Source organism: Cygnus atratus, chromosome 3 (genome assembly GCF_013377495.2).
Source record: "Cygnus atratus isolate AKBS03 ecotype Queensland, Australia chromosome 3, CAtr_DNAZoo_HiC_assembly, whole genome shotgun sequence".
NCBI lineage: Eukaryota > Metazoa > Chordata > Aves > Anseriformes > Anatidae > Cygnus > Cygnus atratus.
In genome coordinates, this window is record NC_066364.1 from 58,464,216 (window position 1) to 58,480,504 (window position 16,289).

Genomic DNA, 16,289 nt, shown 5'->3' on the forward strand with positions numbered 1-16,289 from the left:
TGCACTGAAACTGACGGCAAAAGACCAAAATCGCTGGAATAATTTTTCTGGAGAGTTTAAGGAAAACAAACAAACTGGTTTAAAATAAAGAGCCCTAGTTGCTTGCATGGAAGGTTTGAATGGAGAATCTGGTATCCTGAAGTAGTTATTTGCTTTTCTAGTTTAATAAAATTGGTTTGAATTATCATTTTATATTTGGATTTGTTGGAGAAGGGCAGATTTGAGAAAGTGAATGCAGGAAGTTTTCTATGGATTTTACATACTATACAATTGTATGAAGGTGTTGAGTTTTTTCTTCTGTTTCACTTTTTTTTTTTTCTAGAAACCTTCTCATGGCTTTCAGAAAAATATGAAACTTGAAGTGGTTGACAAGAGAAATCCAGTATTTATCAGAGTAGCAACTATTGTAGACACTGATGACTATAGAATAAAAGTAAGTTTCTCTGTCTTACTCTACCATCCTGCTTGAGTTTCTGATGAGTACTTAGAAAAAAACAAAATCCTATAGTTGTAAAATTAAGCAAAAGAGTGATTTAGTTGTGTCCTTCTAAGCTTTTGCTCATTGTTTTCACTGATTAATATGCATATAACTCCTTTGGAAGAGATTGTTCTGTTATCCTCTAAGTTGCATTTGCTGACATAGGTAATAAGAGAGAAGAAATGAATATGTTGGGAAATTGTTTTGGGAATAGTTAATATAAAATAGTTGTCTATTTTATTGAGAGAAATGATGATTTAATAATCAAATGTTGAAGGGCTGCTATGATATTTGTATTAGGACTGGTAAAATATTTGGCCTGGTTTAACTGAACCTGTCTGTGTAAAATTCCAGAGAAAGGAGAGAGATAATACAAGTGAGATATAAAAAATGAACCCTGATCTCTTGTGCCTTGTCAGTAACTTCTGCAATTCTGAAGTTTATAGTAATTATGGACTTTGGGCTATAGATTGGATTCATTTCAGATAATGTATTTTTAAGAAACTACAATTTTCCAGAAGTTGTATGCTTGAATTATTTTTTGTTTTATTGTACAAAAGCAGTTTACTCAGTGAAGCCCTTGACTGTTAGGACTGACATATGCCAGATATCCAGTTAGATGGAGATGAAGGATATTTGTGTTTGCAGTTGCTACAGGTTTATTAGGCATACCTGTATTTCAAGCGGGAAATGCAGCTGACATTCCATTTTGAACCTAAATTAGTCAGTGGTAGGGAGTAATCAGAAGTCACTTTCTACCTAAGCATTAAGTTGGTCATTAAAAAAAAATGGGGGGGAACCCTCTCAAGTCTAGTTTATTAATATGATAGGATTTGTAGCTTCTTGAGTGTTTTTTTTAATTGTCTCTAGAGTGTATGTCGAAAGAGTTCTGTTTGAGAATGAGTGTGTGTACATGGATATGCACATGCGTGACAGATTTCTTAGGAGTACAGAGGTTAAGAGCTGAATACATTTAGCTTTTGTCTGAAAAAGATATATACCACGTACTGGTGATTTTCTGGGATGTCACACACTTTGTTTTCTCTTCAGCTTCAACTCCTTATCTTGTATGGTCTGATTTTAATAAGATTGTTACTTGTGTGCTGTTTATTTATTTATTTTTTTTTTCAAAATGGATAAATGCCATTGACAGAAAAAAGGCAGAATTTCATGCTTAATTTAAGTATTAATGTGAGAACTAAACTTGTCTTGCTTCACTCTAAGGATTTGAGCCTGATGATGTAAGACATGGTAAATAACCAAATGACACCTCTCTCTTTACTTCACTGAAAGTGTATCTGAGTCCAGAATTTAATATCTATGTATCTTCTCTGTAACACCCATAATTTTCTTAAATTAACTTGTCTAACAGAGTTAGCATTTCTAGAGATTACTCAGGGAAACTGATTGTATAGACAATCTTTCTCATCTAAAATGCATTGTTCTCTTTTTTAATTTTAGGTCCATTTTGATGGCTGGGATAGTATTTATGATTATTGGACTGATGTAGATAGCCCTGATATCCATCCTGCAGGCTGGTGTACAAAAACGGGACACCCTCTTCAACCCCCACTTAGTAAGAGAAATCACATTATAATGTAGAGACGTTAAAAGGCCTGTGTACCATGCTAATGTTTTTTCTGCCAGTGTTGTCCAAGGAAGAGTAACAACTAGGATATGCAAAGTAAAGTAAATGTGACATTTAGTGCAAAATCAACATAATTTGAAATGTCACTAATTAATCACTTTTTCATAGATAGTTTTACCGGTCCTTACTATAATCGAAATACAATGTTTGTCTGTGTGTATAAGAACTAGAGTCAAAACCTGAAGCATTAATAAAGATCTGTTGTGTGAAATCCAGACCCTCTTGAAGCCAGTGATGAGAATGCTGTGGCACTTCAGTAGGGCCAGGGGATTACTCTTAAAATCTTCTGTCTACGTCCTCTTGAAACTTAGTGTGCTTTTAGCACAGAGGAGTCCAGACTGCACTGAGAAGGTGCTCCTTTCAAGTGCTGTGTCAAATCCTCAAAACTAGCTACCTTTCTTTTCATCTTCAGCAGAGCAAAGAGACAAAATGCTGCCCATGCTGAAGATGAATCAAACAGAAGCATAGTACCAATAATAATACTGTCTTCATCAGCTTGCCCTCTCCGTGGATTTTGCTTTGCTTGTTGAAGAAGTGGGAGGTCTGTCATTAATGAGACTGGAGGTTACAGGGAGAAGACACTTTGGTGGTAAAGATAATCCAGCCTGTGCCACTGTGTTTCTAGATAGAGTTAGTGAAAACACTTTAGACAAATTTTTGAACAGATGATTTTTAACCAAGTGCTCTTTTCTGGGCTTACATTATAGGTACTTGACTTGTGACTCTGAGGTATGGTTTGCATAAGTGCTGAGTGTTCACAGCTGTAACTGAGATTCGAAAGAGCTGTGCTTGGAAAATAAGAAATGCTGAACAACGCTAAGTACTTTGAAAAGTTGAATGCAAAATAACAGGGATAAGGCACACACAAAAAGTGTGAATGTATTACCTGAAAATCTCTGTACCTCAGTTCAGCATTTCTAAAATGTCAAGAAGAAATGTTTCCTACCAAGAGTGCGATCAGAGTATATTCATTAGTTTTCTGAGCACTCCAGTGGTGCAGTGATGACTGCCTGTTAGGAAGTTAATCATTCTGCCTTCAAAGCAGAGTCTGAATAGAGCGCCGTAAGTGCCAAAACACAAAGTGAATAATGAGGGGAAAATAGGATGCTGCGTCTCTGCTTCTTAAATTGGGATGTGCATCCTGTATACTCAATGAAGGAAGAGTCCAGAGGGAAAAAGTAGTACGTGGCCACATAAATAAAAGTTCTATCATACAGCAAAAAAAAAAAATGTTTGTGACATTTCTGTTACCTGTGATTGAAGAAAAATTGTTTTAACCTAGGTGGGAGTGTAAAACACATAACTTAATTTTGTTGGAGGTGTTAAAAGAAACAAAACTGCAGATGTCCTTCACATAGAATATGTCGTTTCCTTTAGATGGTCACAAAGGAGGAGCCGCTGTTCATCTCTTCTAGTATGCAATTGTAGGAAGTGATATTTTGATATTAGGTTAGTAAGAGAAAGGAAGATGGACAATATGACAGAAGGGGAAGTAACCATTCTTTAAATAGAAAAAGAGTAGTTCACTGCAGGAATACTATTAAAATTGGGTGATTACTGAATAATACATTCTTCCAAATTAGACTTGGATGATTACTGAATACTATATTCTTTCAACAGTATGACTTTGTGTTACTACTGTACGATATAGTATAGAATGTAGAATAGCATAAGAATATTAATATTGTTTCCAAGGAAATTTTGTTTCTAGCACATGCCTTCTAATTACATTATTTTTATGCTTCAATGACTCTTTACCAAAAAATTCAGCTTTCTTTTTTTTTTTTACAAAATTGAAGAGAAGCTGAGTTTATTATTTAAGGGTTCACACAAGTGTAGATATTCAACAGAACAGAGGAAAGTACTTTATATTTAGATGTTTTGATTTTGTTCCAGTAAGTTTTTCTGTATTTTGGGACATGTTTTTTCTATGTTGTGCATAGAATGAGTGCATAGCATTATCATTGGATACAAGCAAATGGGAAAATTAATATAATACTGTCTCCTTAAGAAAAAGAAAAAAAAAAAAAAGCTTTTTTTCCAGCTTTAACCTAAATTTTATCTTGCCTGATTTTGAGCACTTCTGAATTATATGAAGAACTTTTTTGTCTTGCTATGAAAATTGTATGAAGGAGTACTGGACTGTATGAAGGAATACTTTGGTGGTCAAGTTACTGGGTCAGTTTTCTTGAAGATCTGGAGACAGTTTGTCTTGACAAGCCAAGTCCTAAAGAAGTTCCTTGTAGAAGCTCAGATTCTTTGTATCTGGATGTACAAATAAGAATGGAGAAGTTACTGTAATATTTTTTGAACACTCAGCAGATGCATTTTCCAATTCTACAATAAGTGATAAGATGAATTTTCAAATAAGGATACTGCTTTTTTCTTTTTTCTTTTCTTTTTTTTTTTTTTTTGTCCAATTTCACTTATTCCTACAGGATCCCAACTGATCCAGTCATCAGTCTGTCTGCCAGTAAACAAGCAACACATAAATGTGATACCACATTATGTCTCATTATTGACAAGACTGCATATCTTCAAGCTACATGTGGTAGCTTGGTTGTCTGAACCTACCCGTTCTTCCAGAATTTTCCCGTTTATCTACTTTGTTTCTGGTTGGAAGTGTCTTACCTTACTTAGTCATTCTTTGTAAGGAGGCTACTTCATACCTGGGTTGAGAGAAGGTCAACATGGACAAAAAGATTGTCAGTTTTGCTATACTGAGATACAGCAACCAGATAAATGTGCAGGAAATATTTAAGAAAGCAATAGGTAAAGTAGAATAGTGACATCCTGTATTGTTCTGTAGTCACTCACAATGTAAATCCTTTCATTTTATTTGCCTCCTTAACTGTTACTGGTCACTGAGTCGATGTTTTCATGGAACTGTATGTCACAACCCAATGATCTTGAATTACCATATACTTGTTGACCCCTTCAGAGAACTGTAATGGGACTGTGAGGCAGGACTGTCCTTCACAACAACCATTATAGCAGGTTAACTCTTCCTCTGGGTCCACTAACTTGGTATGTTATAGGCATCAATTTTGAATAAATGTAGAAAAGATAACATTCTATTACACCCATTTAAAGCCTATAGAAGTCTTGGGTCTTGGGTGTAGTTACAGTGTTGTAACAGTAGCATAGGTGGCATTTGTTGAAAATACTTCTGGACATGTTTTGAATGTTCATAAGTCTATGGTACCAGACAGAAATCATCCAGGGGTACCGAAGGAGCTGGCAAAGTGCTTAACAAGCCATTTTCAATAATTTACCAGCAGTTCTGGCTAACTGGAGGTTCCAGTTGTCTGGAGGTTAGTGAATATGCAGTATACAAGAAGGACAGGAAGGAGGATCCAGGCAATTACAGGCCTGTCAGTTTGACCTTGGAGATAAGGGAAGTTATGAAGCAGATCAATCCTGAGTGCCATCACATGGCACATATGGAACAATCAAGTGGTCAGAAGCAGCCAGCATGGGTTTATGAAGGGCAGGTCCTGCCTTACTAACCTGGTCTGCTATGACAAGATGACCTGCTTAGTAGATGAGGGAAGGGTTTAGTAGATGCTGTTTACCTGTACTTTAGTAAAGCATTTGACACCATCTCTCAGAGTATTCTCCTGCAGAAACTGGCTGCTAAAGGTTTGGACAGGTGTACAGGTCACTGGGTGAAGAACTGGCAGAATAGCCAAGCTCAGAGTCATAGTGAATGGAGTTCAAGCCACTTGGAGGCTGGACACCAGTGATGTTCTCCAGGGCTCAGTATTGGGACCAATTTTATTTAACATTTTTATCAGTGATTTGGATGAGGGGATTGAATCCACCCTCAGTAAGTTTGTAGACAACACCAAGTTAGGTGGGATTGTGGATCTGCTTGAGAGTAGGTGCTCTGCAGAGGGGTCTGGATAGGCTGGATCAATGGGCCGAATCCAGTTACATGACATTCAACAAGCCTAAGTGACAGGTCCTGACTGTGGGTCATAACAACTCCATGCTGTGGTATAGGCCTGGGGAAAAGTAGCTGCGAAGTTGCCCAGAAGAAAAGGACCTGGGGACTCTGGTCGACAGACAGTTGAACACAAGCCAATAGTGTGCCTGGGTGGCTGAGAAGGCCAATCCCATCCTGGCATGCATCAGAAATAGCCTGGCCCTCAATACTAGGGAAGTGATGGTCCCTCTGTACTCAGTAGTGGTGAGACCACATTCCAACCTGATCTAGAGGGAGGTGTCCCTGTCCATGGCAGGGAGGTTGGAATTAAATGGTCTTTAAGGTCCCTTCCAACTCAGACCATTCTGTGATTCCATGAATACTGTGTTCAGTTTTGGGCCTCTTGCTACAAGAAGGATGTTGAGTTGCTCACGTGTGTGCAGAGACTAACGAAGCTGGTGAAGGGACTAGAAAACAAGACTTAAGAGGAATGGCAGAGGGAATTGGGGTTGTTTGGCATGGAGAAGAAGAGTTTGAGGGGAGACCTTATTGCTTTCTATAACTACCTGAAAGAAGTTTACAGTGAGGAGGGTGTTGGTCTCTTTTTCTCAAGTGACAAGTGATAGTATTTTTAGTATTATTTTCAGCCTGTGTTTTCATCTCTTGCTTACTGGAAAATTCAAGCTAGAAATGGAGGTCGGTACTCATTATGAACAGTTCCGTGTCTTCAAGAACAACGGAGTGTCTGTGCTCTTGCAAAACAACCAGGTAGTTAATAGGAGATAAATTTGAAGTCTTACAGTTCTTTTAAGAATTACATTCTTTATACAGATACAGCTCTCCTGTAGAAACTTACTCGGAGTAATTTTATTTCTCCAGTGGAATAGATTGTTTGAATCTCCATCATGCTTTTGCAAAATGCATTTTTAATTACTTTAAGTTTTGTTTACTTATTTCTTCTTCATGTTTAATATGATACTCTAGTATCCCTGCATATTTAATGTAACTTCTAAAAACTAGACAACTTTTGTAATTTCATATGTAATTTCCCCTGACATACAGGTCCCTTGGAGTTAGTGGAAGCTTTAGAGCATGGAGGGTGTCCCACAGCAGGATGTAAAGGAGTTGGGCACATTAAAAGAGCAAGACATATCGGCCATCATAGGTATGTGCTGTGAAACTGATTTTATTCAATTTAGTAATGTGTGCACACATTTTTTTCTAATTGCTGATCACAAGAAAACAGATCCAAGCTGGAAAAAAATACTAAATTTTGTAAACCTAAATATGCAATGATTTCAGTTGCCATGGTGAGCCTGCTGAAATAAACATTAGCAATCTGTAACTTCATTTCACCAGGGTATGCCAAGATAAGATTTGTCAAACATTGTTTTTGTCACAATTGATAGATTCAGCTTTTTTTTTTTTTTTTTTTATGGCTTGGATGTTTTTGTTCTGCTCGGTTGGTAGGGGTGAGGATTTGCTTGTTGGATTGGAAAAATGCTGAAAAGAAAAAAGAAAAATTCCAACTGATGTTCCCAAATTACAGCCTGAATAACTTGCTTTTTATACCTATTTTTTTCTGAAGATACTTTTGTTGAACACCTTCTGAAATTTAATACAGAAATGTGAACATCCCAGGCTCTCCTGGAGGAGAGTTGACACAAAGAGCACAGCTGCATGGGAGAATGGATCAGGGCATGGACAGACAGTGACAGAATAAATGGGAATATTTACTAAGTCAAAATGCTACTATTTTAAAAATATTTACAATATGAGATGAATCCTGGATGTTTCAGTACATGAAATACAGTTAATACAACATGTTGGAAATTAAATATCTTAAATAGCATCCTATAACCTTTTAGCACATCAGTTTCCAAAAATTTTCTTGGATTTTTTTCCATTAAACAGTCATAGAATCCTCTAATGTCATGTCATTTTGTGCTTTCTGCTGTCATATGGCTAGACGATTGTTCTTTGCTAATGTATCTGTTTATGGTTTTCAAGAATATTATCAAATTACCATGATTCAGGAGAGAGCACTGCAATCTTTTTTGTATTTTTGGTGGCAGAATTATGTCCTGCTGGCCAGAATTAGGTTACAAGGTTTTGATAGCATATCACCACTGGTTCAAGTCATTACTCATCCCTAACAGAGATAACTGCCAGCAAAATCCACTGCATGTATGCAAGTTTAATTTGCAAAAGGCATCTTTTCTTGTAAGAAGCTCTTTCCTATGTACAGCAGAGGCATTGTGTTTGTGTATTAGGAGGCAGAACAATCTTTATCTACAGGAAGGGATGTGGCTAGGATAGCTCTGGTAAAAAAACTGGCTGCAGTATGAACTGTGTTGTTGATCTTTCAGTCATGATACAGACCATGTCTGTCTTGCAGATTATTCTCACCTTTTTCCTTCTGTCTTTTTCTGTCTGTGTTCTTTTTTTTTATTACTATTATTTCATTTTTTCTGCCTTCCCTTTTGAGAAGCTTTGTTGATCTTAATCAGTAGGCTTAAATAATCTAGTCGGTGCTTAAGAAGTACCTGTTCTTTTTCTAGAGTTGCTGAAAAAGGTTCCTGGTTGCTTAACTGAAACTTGTTTTATTTCATATTCCAGTAGACTGAGTCTTGTATGATTTATTAATACATTTGATGTGTAAAGCAATAACTTCAAATTCAGGGTATTATCTTCCTTAACATGTGCTATGTCAATTACTTAAAATCATGTGAACATAACCAGTCAGCCCAAGGCTGAAACTTAAAAGAAAAAGAAAAGAAAAGAAACTGTATGTGAATGTGTCAGAAAAGTTTTTCATTTGTGAGCTTCTCTCTAAATAAACTTTGGCATTAAAACTTCTAATGTTTCACAGGGAAAGGATGAGTAAGAGGTATGTCTAGTTAGTTCATGTATTCTTTGCTTTTATAACTAGATTTTTCCATGCTATTTAAAGTTATTATACTTACTCATACTGAATACTGAGAAAAGTAATAAACTCATGGCAATGTATTGTGTTTTATTTTTACTATAGTCTTAGCAATCCTGTTATTTACATGTTAACTGATAGTTCTAAGGGATAAAAATATAATCTAAGGTATTTTTTTGATCATAAGACAGAGAAATTTGCTGCTAAATAGAAAATAAATTAGCACTATAAATACCTTTTCTGTAACTTTATTAGTTTTTTTTTTCCTTGAACATTTCTGAGGAAAAACATTAATTTGTTGTTTATCTGGAGTCTAGATTTGAGGGTCCAGGTCACCCCCCAAAATCTACAATGGTACCATTACTTTTTTCCTGAATTAACAAAGACATTTTGAAATTGGTATAATTATCCACATCAGGTTGCAGTCCCTTGGCTCTTTTATCTTGGCAGCCTTGAAATGTATTTAACCATGCTTATCTCTTTTTTTTTTCTTTTTTTGTTATGAGGTGCAACATCTATCTACAGCATAAATGCCTGTGTGCAGAAAAGATGATAATTTAAAATGCTAAATAGTTCTGAAAGCATTTTGAGAGCTTGTTTCTTAGGAACCAGATGAAAGGCTTGGTAATTAATTATGTAGTGGGGCTAAAGCATTTACTTTTTGGAAAAGTCAGTGTTAATAAGGACTTGCTGTCTATCACCATTTGATCTAGGATTTTGTGCTGGGCCCTTGAAACTGAGACTGGTGTGTAAGTTGGTAGCATCATGCAGATTACCTGCATATTTATGATAGATTGTGAATTGTATGCTTTCTGATGTTTAATGCATGCAATAATTTTCAAGTCCAAGCTGCAATGAAGAACACTCAGTTGTAAACAGGACATTAGTGTTTTGGGTCAACTCTCCATGACTAGAGATCAAATATTCTTTAGCCAGCAGTTCTTAATTGTCATGGTTTTCAAGCAGTTAGAATGGGGAAAAATATAGATTTGTAATTCATAACTAATGGCATAAACATTGTTAAAGAACACAAGCTAAAATTTGCATGGTACCACTTTCATACTAGTGACTCTGTACTTCTTGTATGAACTAGAAGCCTGCTCCAACCATCAAATAAATATGGCAAGAAATAAACAATATGCTGAAATGTTTAGGGACCAAAATGTAAGCTTGGAGAGCATTTTATCAGAAACTTCACATCCATTATGTGGAAGTGAACTGAATGTGCTGTGATAGAGGCTATGTTCTCAGAAAACCGTGGTGCAGAAGCACTGGAAGCCTCAGCTCAGCAGGATGTTCCATCTATTTGTTTAGCATCTGCTGAAATAAATCTCATCTGATACTGATGCCAGTCTCCGGTTTCATTGTCTTTCATGTTAAGGTTATTATCCCAAGACAAATAGATTATAAGCTATTGTAGACTCAGATTTATACTGTTAAAGGAACTTTTTCTAAAAAAGAATGCATCAATGATAAACATATGTTGTAAATTGTGATAGAGAACACATATCATTTTCTGCAGAATAGTTAAAAATGTTTTCATAAAGTCAACTGAAGTAAAGACATCATTTAGTTAAAATCCAGGAAAGAAAAGAAAAAAAAAAAACACACACACAAAATAATTCTCACAAAATAAAAACGTTGCTTAATTAAAAGAGACAATATTCAGGGATAATTTTACAGCTATTTCATAAAAATGCTAGCAATACTTAACTCAGATAGAAGTTCTACAGGTGAAAAGTAAGAACACAGTTTGCTCTGCTGCTTTCTGTGCTTTTTGGGCAGTCAACAGGTCAAACAGTACATGATACTTCTCAGGATTGTTCTGCTTTGCAAAGCATGCATTGTACAGATCTGTCCTGGAGTACCAAGTGGAGTACTGAGTTTGCATTGAGGCTACAGAATACTTCCCCCAGGTATTTGTCATCACATTATTACTGAAGATGTCTTACTGATCGCGTATCGCCACCAGCAGATGCAGTCATCTGAGTGTAGCCTGTAGAAAAAGTCTAACCTATCAGTTAGTCCAATCTACTTGTTTGACCCATCAGGGAAGATAGTTCAGTCAAATCCAGGTGAATTTTCCTGGAGATGCCGTACAACCTCATCCCTTGACAGTGCTTGGCAATAACCTGCACCTAGAAGTTGCTTCATGGACTGCTACTGGTGACATTTGCAACCAGTACAGATAAACCAGGACAGCTGTCTCTGGTTTCACCTAGGTTTGCCAAATCTTCCAAGCAGTCATAAAGGCTAACAATATATATAATTAAAAAATAATTCAGTATTAACTTTCCTTTGCCAGAGTAACACCTTACTCTTCTTCTTTAGGATAAGGGAGAATGGTGGCCTAAGTTCCCTTGCAATATCATATGTAGCTGAGACTGTGTTCTGTGTTTCAGAAACTTTGCATAGTGCTGTCTTGAAGACTGGAGCATCTCCAGATACCTGGAGAAAATTACGTTTCAAGCACCCTATTAGTGGCCCAGTTTTATCCTACTACCCTTGAACTTTTGAAAAGCAAGATATATGTTAAGCTATACATAGAGATATATCCTGCGAGTGATTGAAGAGCAGTTGCAGAATAACCACAAATGGGATATGCTACCTCTACACATTTGATCCACTGGACAGTTCTGGAAAGGGACAAATAGTGTGTTAGGGCAAAGCAAAAGATAGAGAGGAAATCCATGTTTAAGTTGAGAGAAGACTTAAAAATCCTAATTTATTTTTTTAATAACCTAATGATCAAGACTTTTGAGCTCTTGAGATGAGTTGTCTCTAAAACTTAGTCATGTATAAATCAAATACTTCTATTATGCATGAGTAACAAGACTAATTTTTTAGTCTTTGTAGCATACAAGTTATGTTGAACTGAAAGCTGGAGGCATTGAGATTCAGGAGGATGTACTGATTGATTTAAAGCCACCTAATTCATTACACAGGTTCATTCATGCTGTGTTTTGCTGAAACAAAACTGACAGTGGAAATCATGAGGGTTCTTTTTGTTGCCTCAAGTAACGGAAACATCAAAGGAATGTCATGGAGTTTTTTTTAACATGTTACAGCAACTGGAAGGATTAATTGCAAAGAAAAACTCATCTGAATTTAGTGCTCTAAAACTTCATATATATAATATTATAAATTCTGTTGACTGAAATTTTCATTCAGCACCTGCTTTTCTGGAAACTACTAAAGGGAAAAGCACAACAAAACAAGTAAATTCCAATGAAGAACTAAATTTTGAGGCTTCTGCTTACTTTTTATTTTAAAACATATTAATGATGTTGGCAAACAGAAGATCTGCTGGAGATGAAGTTGTAGTGTCAGATTTCATTGTGATGTAAGGCTTGTTTAATAATACATACCTGAAGTTAAATACCAATTTGTTTGTGTTTAGTGTTTCCTTGGAACATCCTCTAACCGCTTAAAAATGCTAAGCCTCAAAACATCCCTGTGAGCACAGGAAGTCAAAAGAAGATTACATGCTTTACCTTGCTGCGGTAGCAGAACTGAGATGGACCACTATATTGCTGAGTTTCGCATAAGTATATTTTGTCACAGTGGTATGAGTTTGTCACAGCCAGTACTTAAATCCCATTGGCATTGGCTCCTTGAACTGTTTTCTAAATAGGAGCCTGTATATTTCAGCTTGTACTTCATTTGAAAGGGAAAAAGGATGTCATTGTGATATATGCAGCAATATAAAGGATTAAGAATATAAAACAAATTCCCCACTTCCCTAGTCTTCCTCTTTTCTTCCCCATGCTTCAGTTCCTGGCTTTTAGTTCTTTTAAGACATCTGGCAGATGCTAGTCCTGAAACAGATTAAAAAAAATAAAATAGAAGGTACAAAAATAAAAGTAAGTAGAAGTATATAAGCAAATCTAAAGTGAAATGCTAAATTCTGTTTAAGAGAAATTAGAAATAGAAGTCAAATGCTCTAAGTTAATTTTTTCTTTATATATGCTGCTCAAAGTCTTTAAAACAAATTCATAAACAAAAAATACCCTCTTTCAAGGGGAGTGCTTTAGGGTCCAGCCACCCATTTGGCTATAGCTCATTCTGCTGTATAAACTTCTGGTGTGAAAGTTTTCATGCCAAAACACTTCAGTGCCTTTATCTCAGAGGAAGTCCTGGGACTATCACCCAGTTCCTTTGAAGAAGGCACTTGGGTGTGTTTCATTATGTCACCTGGGGATGGATGGGTGTCCCTTATAAACACAGCACAAGCTGTTGGTAGACCGCCATCTGCTTAGAATGGCATTACGTGGGGATCTGATCTTGATTAGAAAAGCAGAAATCACATTCTGCTGACATGGTTTTCCTCCATAATTCAAGTTCAGAACAGCTATACAAGGATTTTTAAAATGTTGATAGTGCCTTGTTCAAATGAACCATCTGAAAAAAAAAAATCAGACTTTCTGTTTCACTCTTGTTTTGATAACCCCAGAAAGGACTGACTGACTTGGCCTGTGTAACCTTAAGAAATTTTCTCCTTTTCTGCTAGTGCTGAGATAAATGTAAATTGCCACCAACTTTTTGTTTATGTTGGTAAGACCAAAATTAGGTTGCTAATATTGGACCAACCTCATGATAAGACTTGATTTATGCTCACTGTGAATCCAAGGCTTCATGGGTAAAGGAGAAGGAGGATGTACAGCACATTTTGAATAAAAGGCCTTTTATTTTATGCTGTGCTTTGTAGAATGAACATGATAATTAAAGCTGTTGTTTTTCTGTTTATTTTTTGTAATTTGGAGGTGGCAAGGCATATTGCTGGCAAGGTAGACTTGTTTATATCAGTCCTGTTTGGAAATCAGTGAAACAAATAAAACATTGCAGTGGTTTATGGAAAGACAGGTAGTTGTATTCTTGAAAGAAAACAAGTAAAATCCTCAGATTTTTTTTTATTTTTTTTTTTTTAACATTTTAACATTATAGAATTCCTTGTAATAATACAGATGAGTAGGAAAGCATCATTTTAGATTATAGTTAGTGTAGTAGCTCATTAACCCCAAATAAAGCATGTTTATCTTAAATAGAGATTTGCAAACTCAGTATTTTGTTGTTCACTGTCATGGCATATATATCTTTCAGAATTTGCTATATTATCTTTGGAAGAACACAATGCAATGTTCAGCTGGTTAGTCAGTCAACATACTCACAGGCATAATATCCCAAATACATAATATACATTTACGTATACATCAAAGACAAAATCCGAGTTCAGTCCAGTGTGTTCTGCGTTGCTGTTGTTCCCTTTCCTACACCTTGTGCAAATACGTGTTTTCTGATGTTGGGAGGTATGACTTTCACACTTGTGAGAGTAATATTTACAAATCATTATCAAAGCACTGTGTCAAATTATCTCATTAACGGGAGTGCAGTGAAATGGGGAGCTCTGAATGACAGGAAGGTGTGTGAGAAGTACACTTCTAGTGGAGTAAAAGTCTCCGTTGCAAAAATGGGGCATTTGCTGCAGTGAGGAAGTGTGCCATACCTCATACTGTGCCCTTGCAATGCAGTCTCTTTGTAGACACTGCATAATAAAAATATCCTCCTTTGCAGGAAAAAATAACCATAGAAATAAAATTGTGTTATTGGGAGTGAGATGGAGGTAGTCAAAGGCATCCTGTATATTATATATAAAATACCATTAGAGGAATGAGAGAGCAGACTAAACATTCATCAATCAGTTTGCAAGAATGTACGCTGTAATATAAATTAATCTAATTTGTGTTACACAAGTTGCTGTGGAAGTGAAATATGAAAAGCATTCAGGTTGAAGTTTTCAATCAGTGTATTTATTAACATTTTAAAGCCTGACTACTTGTTGCATTTTTTCTAATCTTTTCTATGCGAATTGATTCCATCTACTTCTAGAAAATTGGTCTCTGAGGTCATTTCATTTGAACTGAGCGAAGTCTGTAAAGTGACTGGAAATAAGGGGACGTTTCTTCTACTTCTAGTGCAGTCAGCTGCCCATACTCCGAGATGAACTTGAACAAAGAAAGCCTCTTACCTGATCGACTGAGTGGGGAGATGCCTGCAGCCAATCCTGCCCCGAGAAACAGAAGAGTGGAAGCAAGGGAAAGATCCCCCTCTCCTGTAATCAAGTAATTATGATCAGAACCATGCCTCTGACTAACTGCAATGCTTTATTTCAGTGTTCTGCAGCTTAATCTGTAGTTGTGTAATGGCAGAATAGTTTCAGGAAGGCGTGTCTATTTTTCTGCATTTTCATTTACAGGGAAGGAATGGTTTCATCAGTGCTTATTGAAAAGGTCACTGAACTGTCAAAGAATGATACTGATTTTACTGTGTGTGATTTAACAAGAGTTCAGTTTCACGTTCAGTCTAGCTATGTAGGCTACTAGGTGATTAATTGGAAATAAATGGATTGTTTGCCTGTTGGTTTCGCTGAAGAAAATGATTTATTTCATAGAATCATAGAACCATAGAATGGTTGGGACTGGAAGGGACCTTAAAGACCATCCATTTCCAACCCCCTGCTATGGGCAGGGGCACCTCGCACCAGACCAGATTGCTCAAAGCCCCATCCAGCCTGGCCTTGAACACTTCCAGGAATGGGGCATCCATAGCTGCTTATTTGTGTTTCTGTTGTTTGCTGGGGTGGCCTTATGGATGTGACTGTAAATTAATGTTGCTCTTTGAATAGCCACTATAAATTCTGTCATTATTGTGGGAGTGGAGAATTGAATTACTGGGAGTGAGTTCTGCAAGAATGATAACTCTGTAGCTGAAGCTTCTTGCAGGAATACTGTGAAAAGACAAATGGATGTGGTACCAAGAGCCTCTTCAAATGATGATTTTCCATCAGAAATCGTGGACACTGATTCCTGTGCTTGTTTTGTGTTAGATAGATACGTAGAGAATTTAAAAAGGAAAAGAGAAGCTTTTCATTCCTTTTACAAGGGGCACGTTAATGAAAATGTCAATGGGTATAGTGAAGATTTCTTCCAAGTTTTCTCTGTAATTACCACGTATTTTCAATAGATGATGTTTCAAATAAGATTCTCAGAAACAGTTTCAGCTTCATGCTTTAAAAACAAAATATTCAGCTGTCACAGAGCACTATCTGGTTCAATTGTTCTTGAAAGTGTAGGATTGTAGAAATCTGAAGTGACCTAATTGCCCTCTGACAGCTAGCCTAAATAAGGCCCCAGTGAAGGCAGTAAAAGTTTCACCAGTGTTCTCTGTGATAGGGACAGTATTAAGTGCTACTTCTTTAACTGTCCCAATTGACAGCTTGAATAATGTTTTGTAGGGTCTTAAATGCATAGCT

General features: G+C 36.4%; 1 protein-coding gene across 6 annotated transcripts in view; it reads left to right on the forward strand.

Moving 5' to 3' along the window:
* The window catches only part of L3MBTL3 (L3MBTL histone methyl-lysine binding protein 3), an 87,274-nt gene that overhangs the window by 55,201 nt on the left and 15,784 nt on the right, over positions 1-16,289 (forward strand). For all 6 annotated transcript variants that reach the window (XM_035538892.2, XM_035538894.2, XM_050709922.1 and 3 more), the window contains 4 exons: positions 323-433; positions 1,940-2,054; positions 7,117-7,219; positions 14,953-15,099. In XM_035538892.2, the coding sequence (XP_035394785.1) occupies positions 323-433; positions 1,940-2,054; positions 7,117-7,219; positions 14,953-15,099 (476 nt within the window). The remainder of the gene's footprint in view (positions 1-322; positions 434-1,939; positions 2,055-7,116; positions 7,220-14,952; positions 15,100-16,289) is intronic.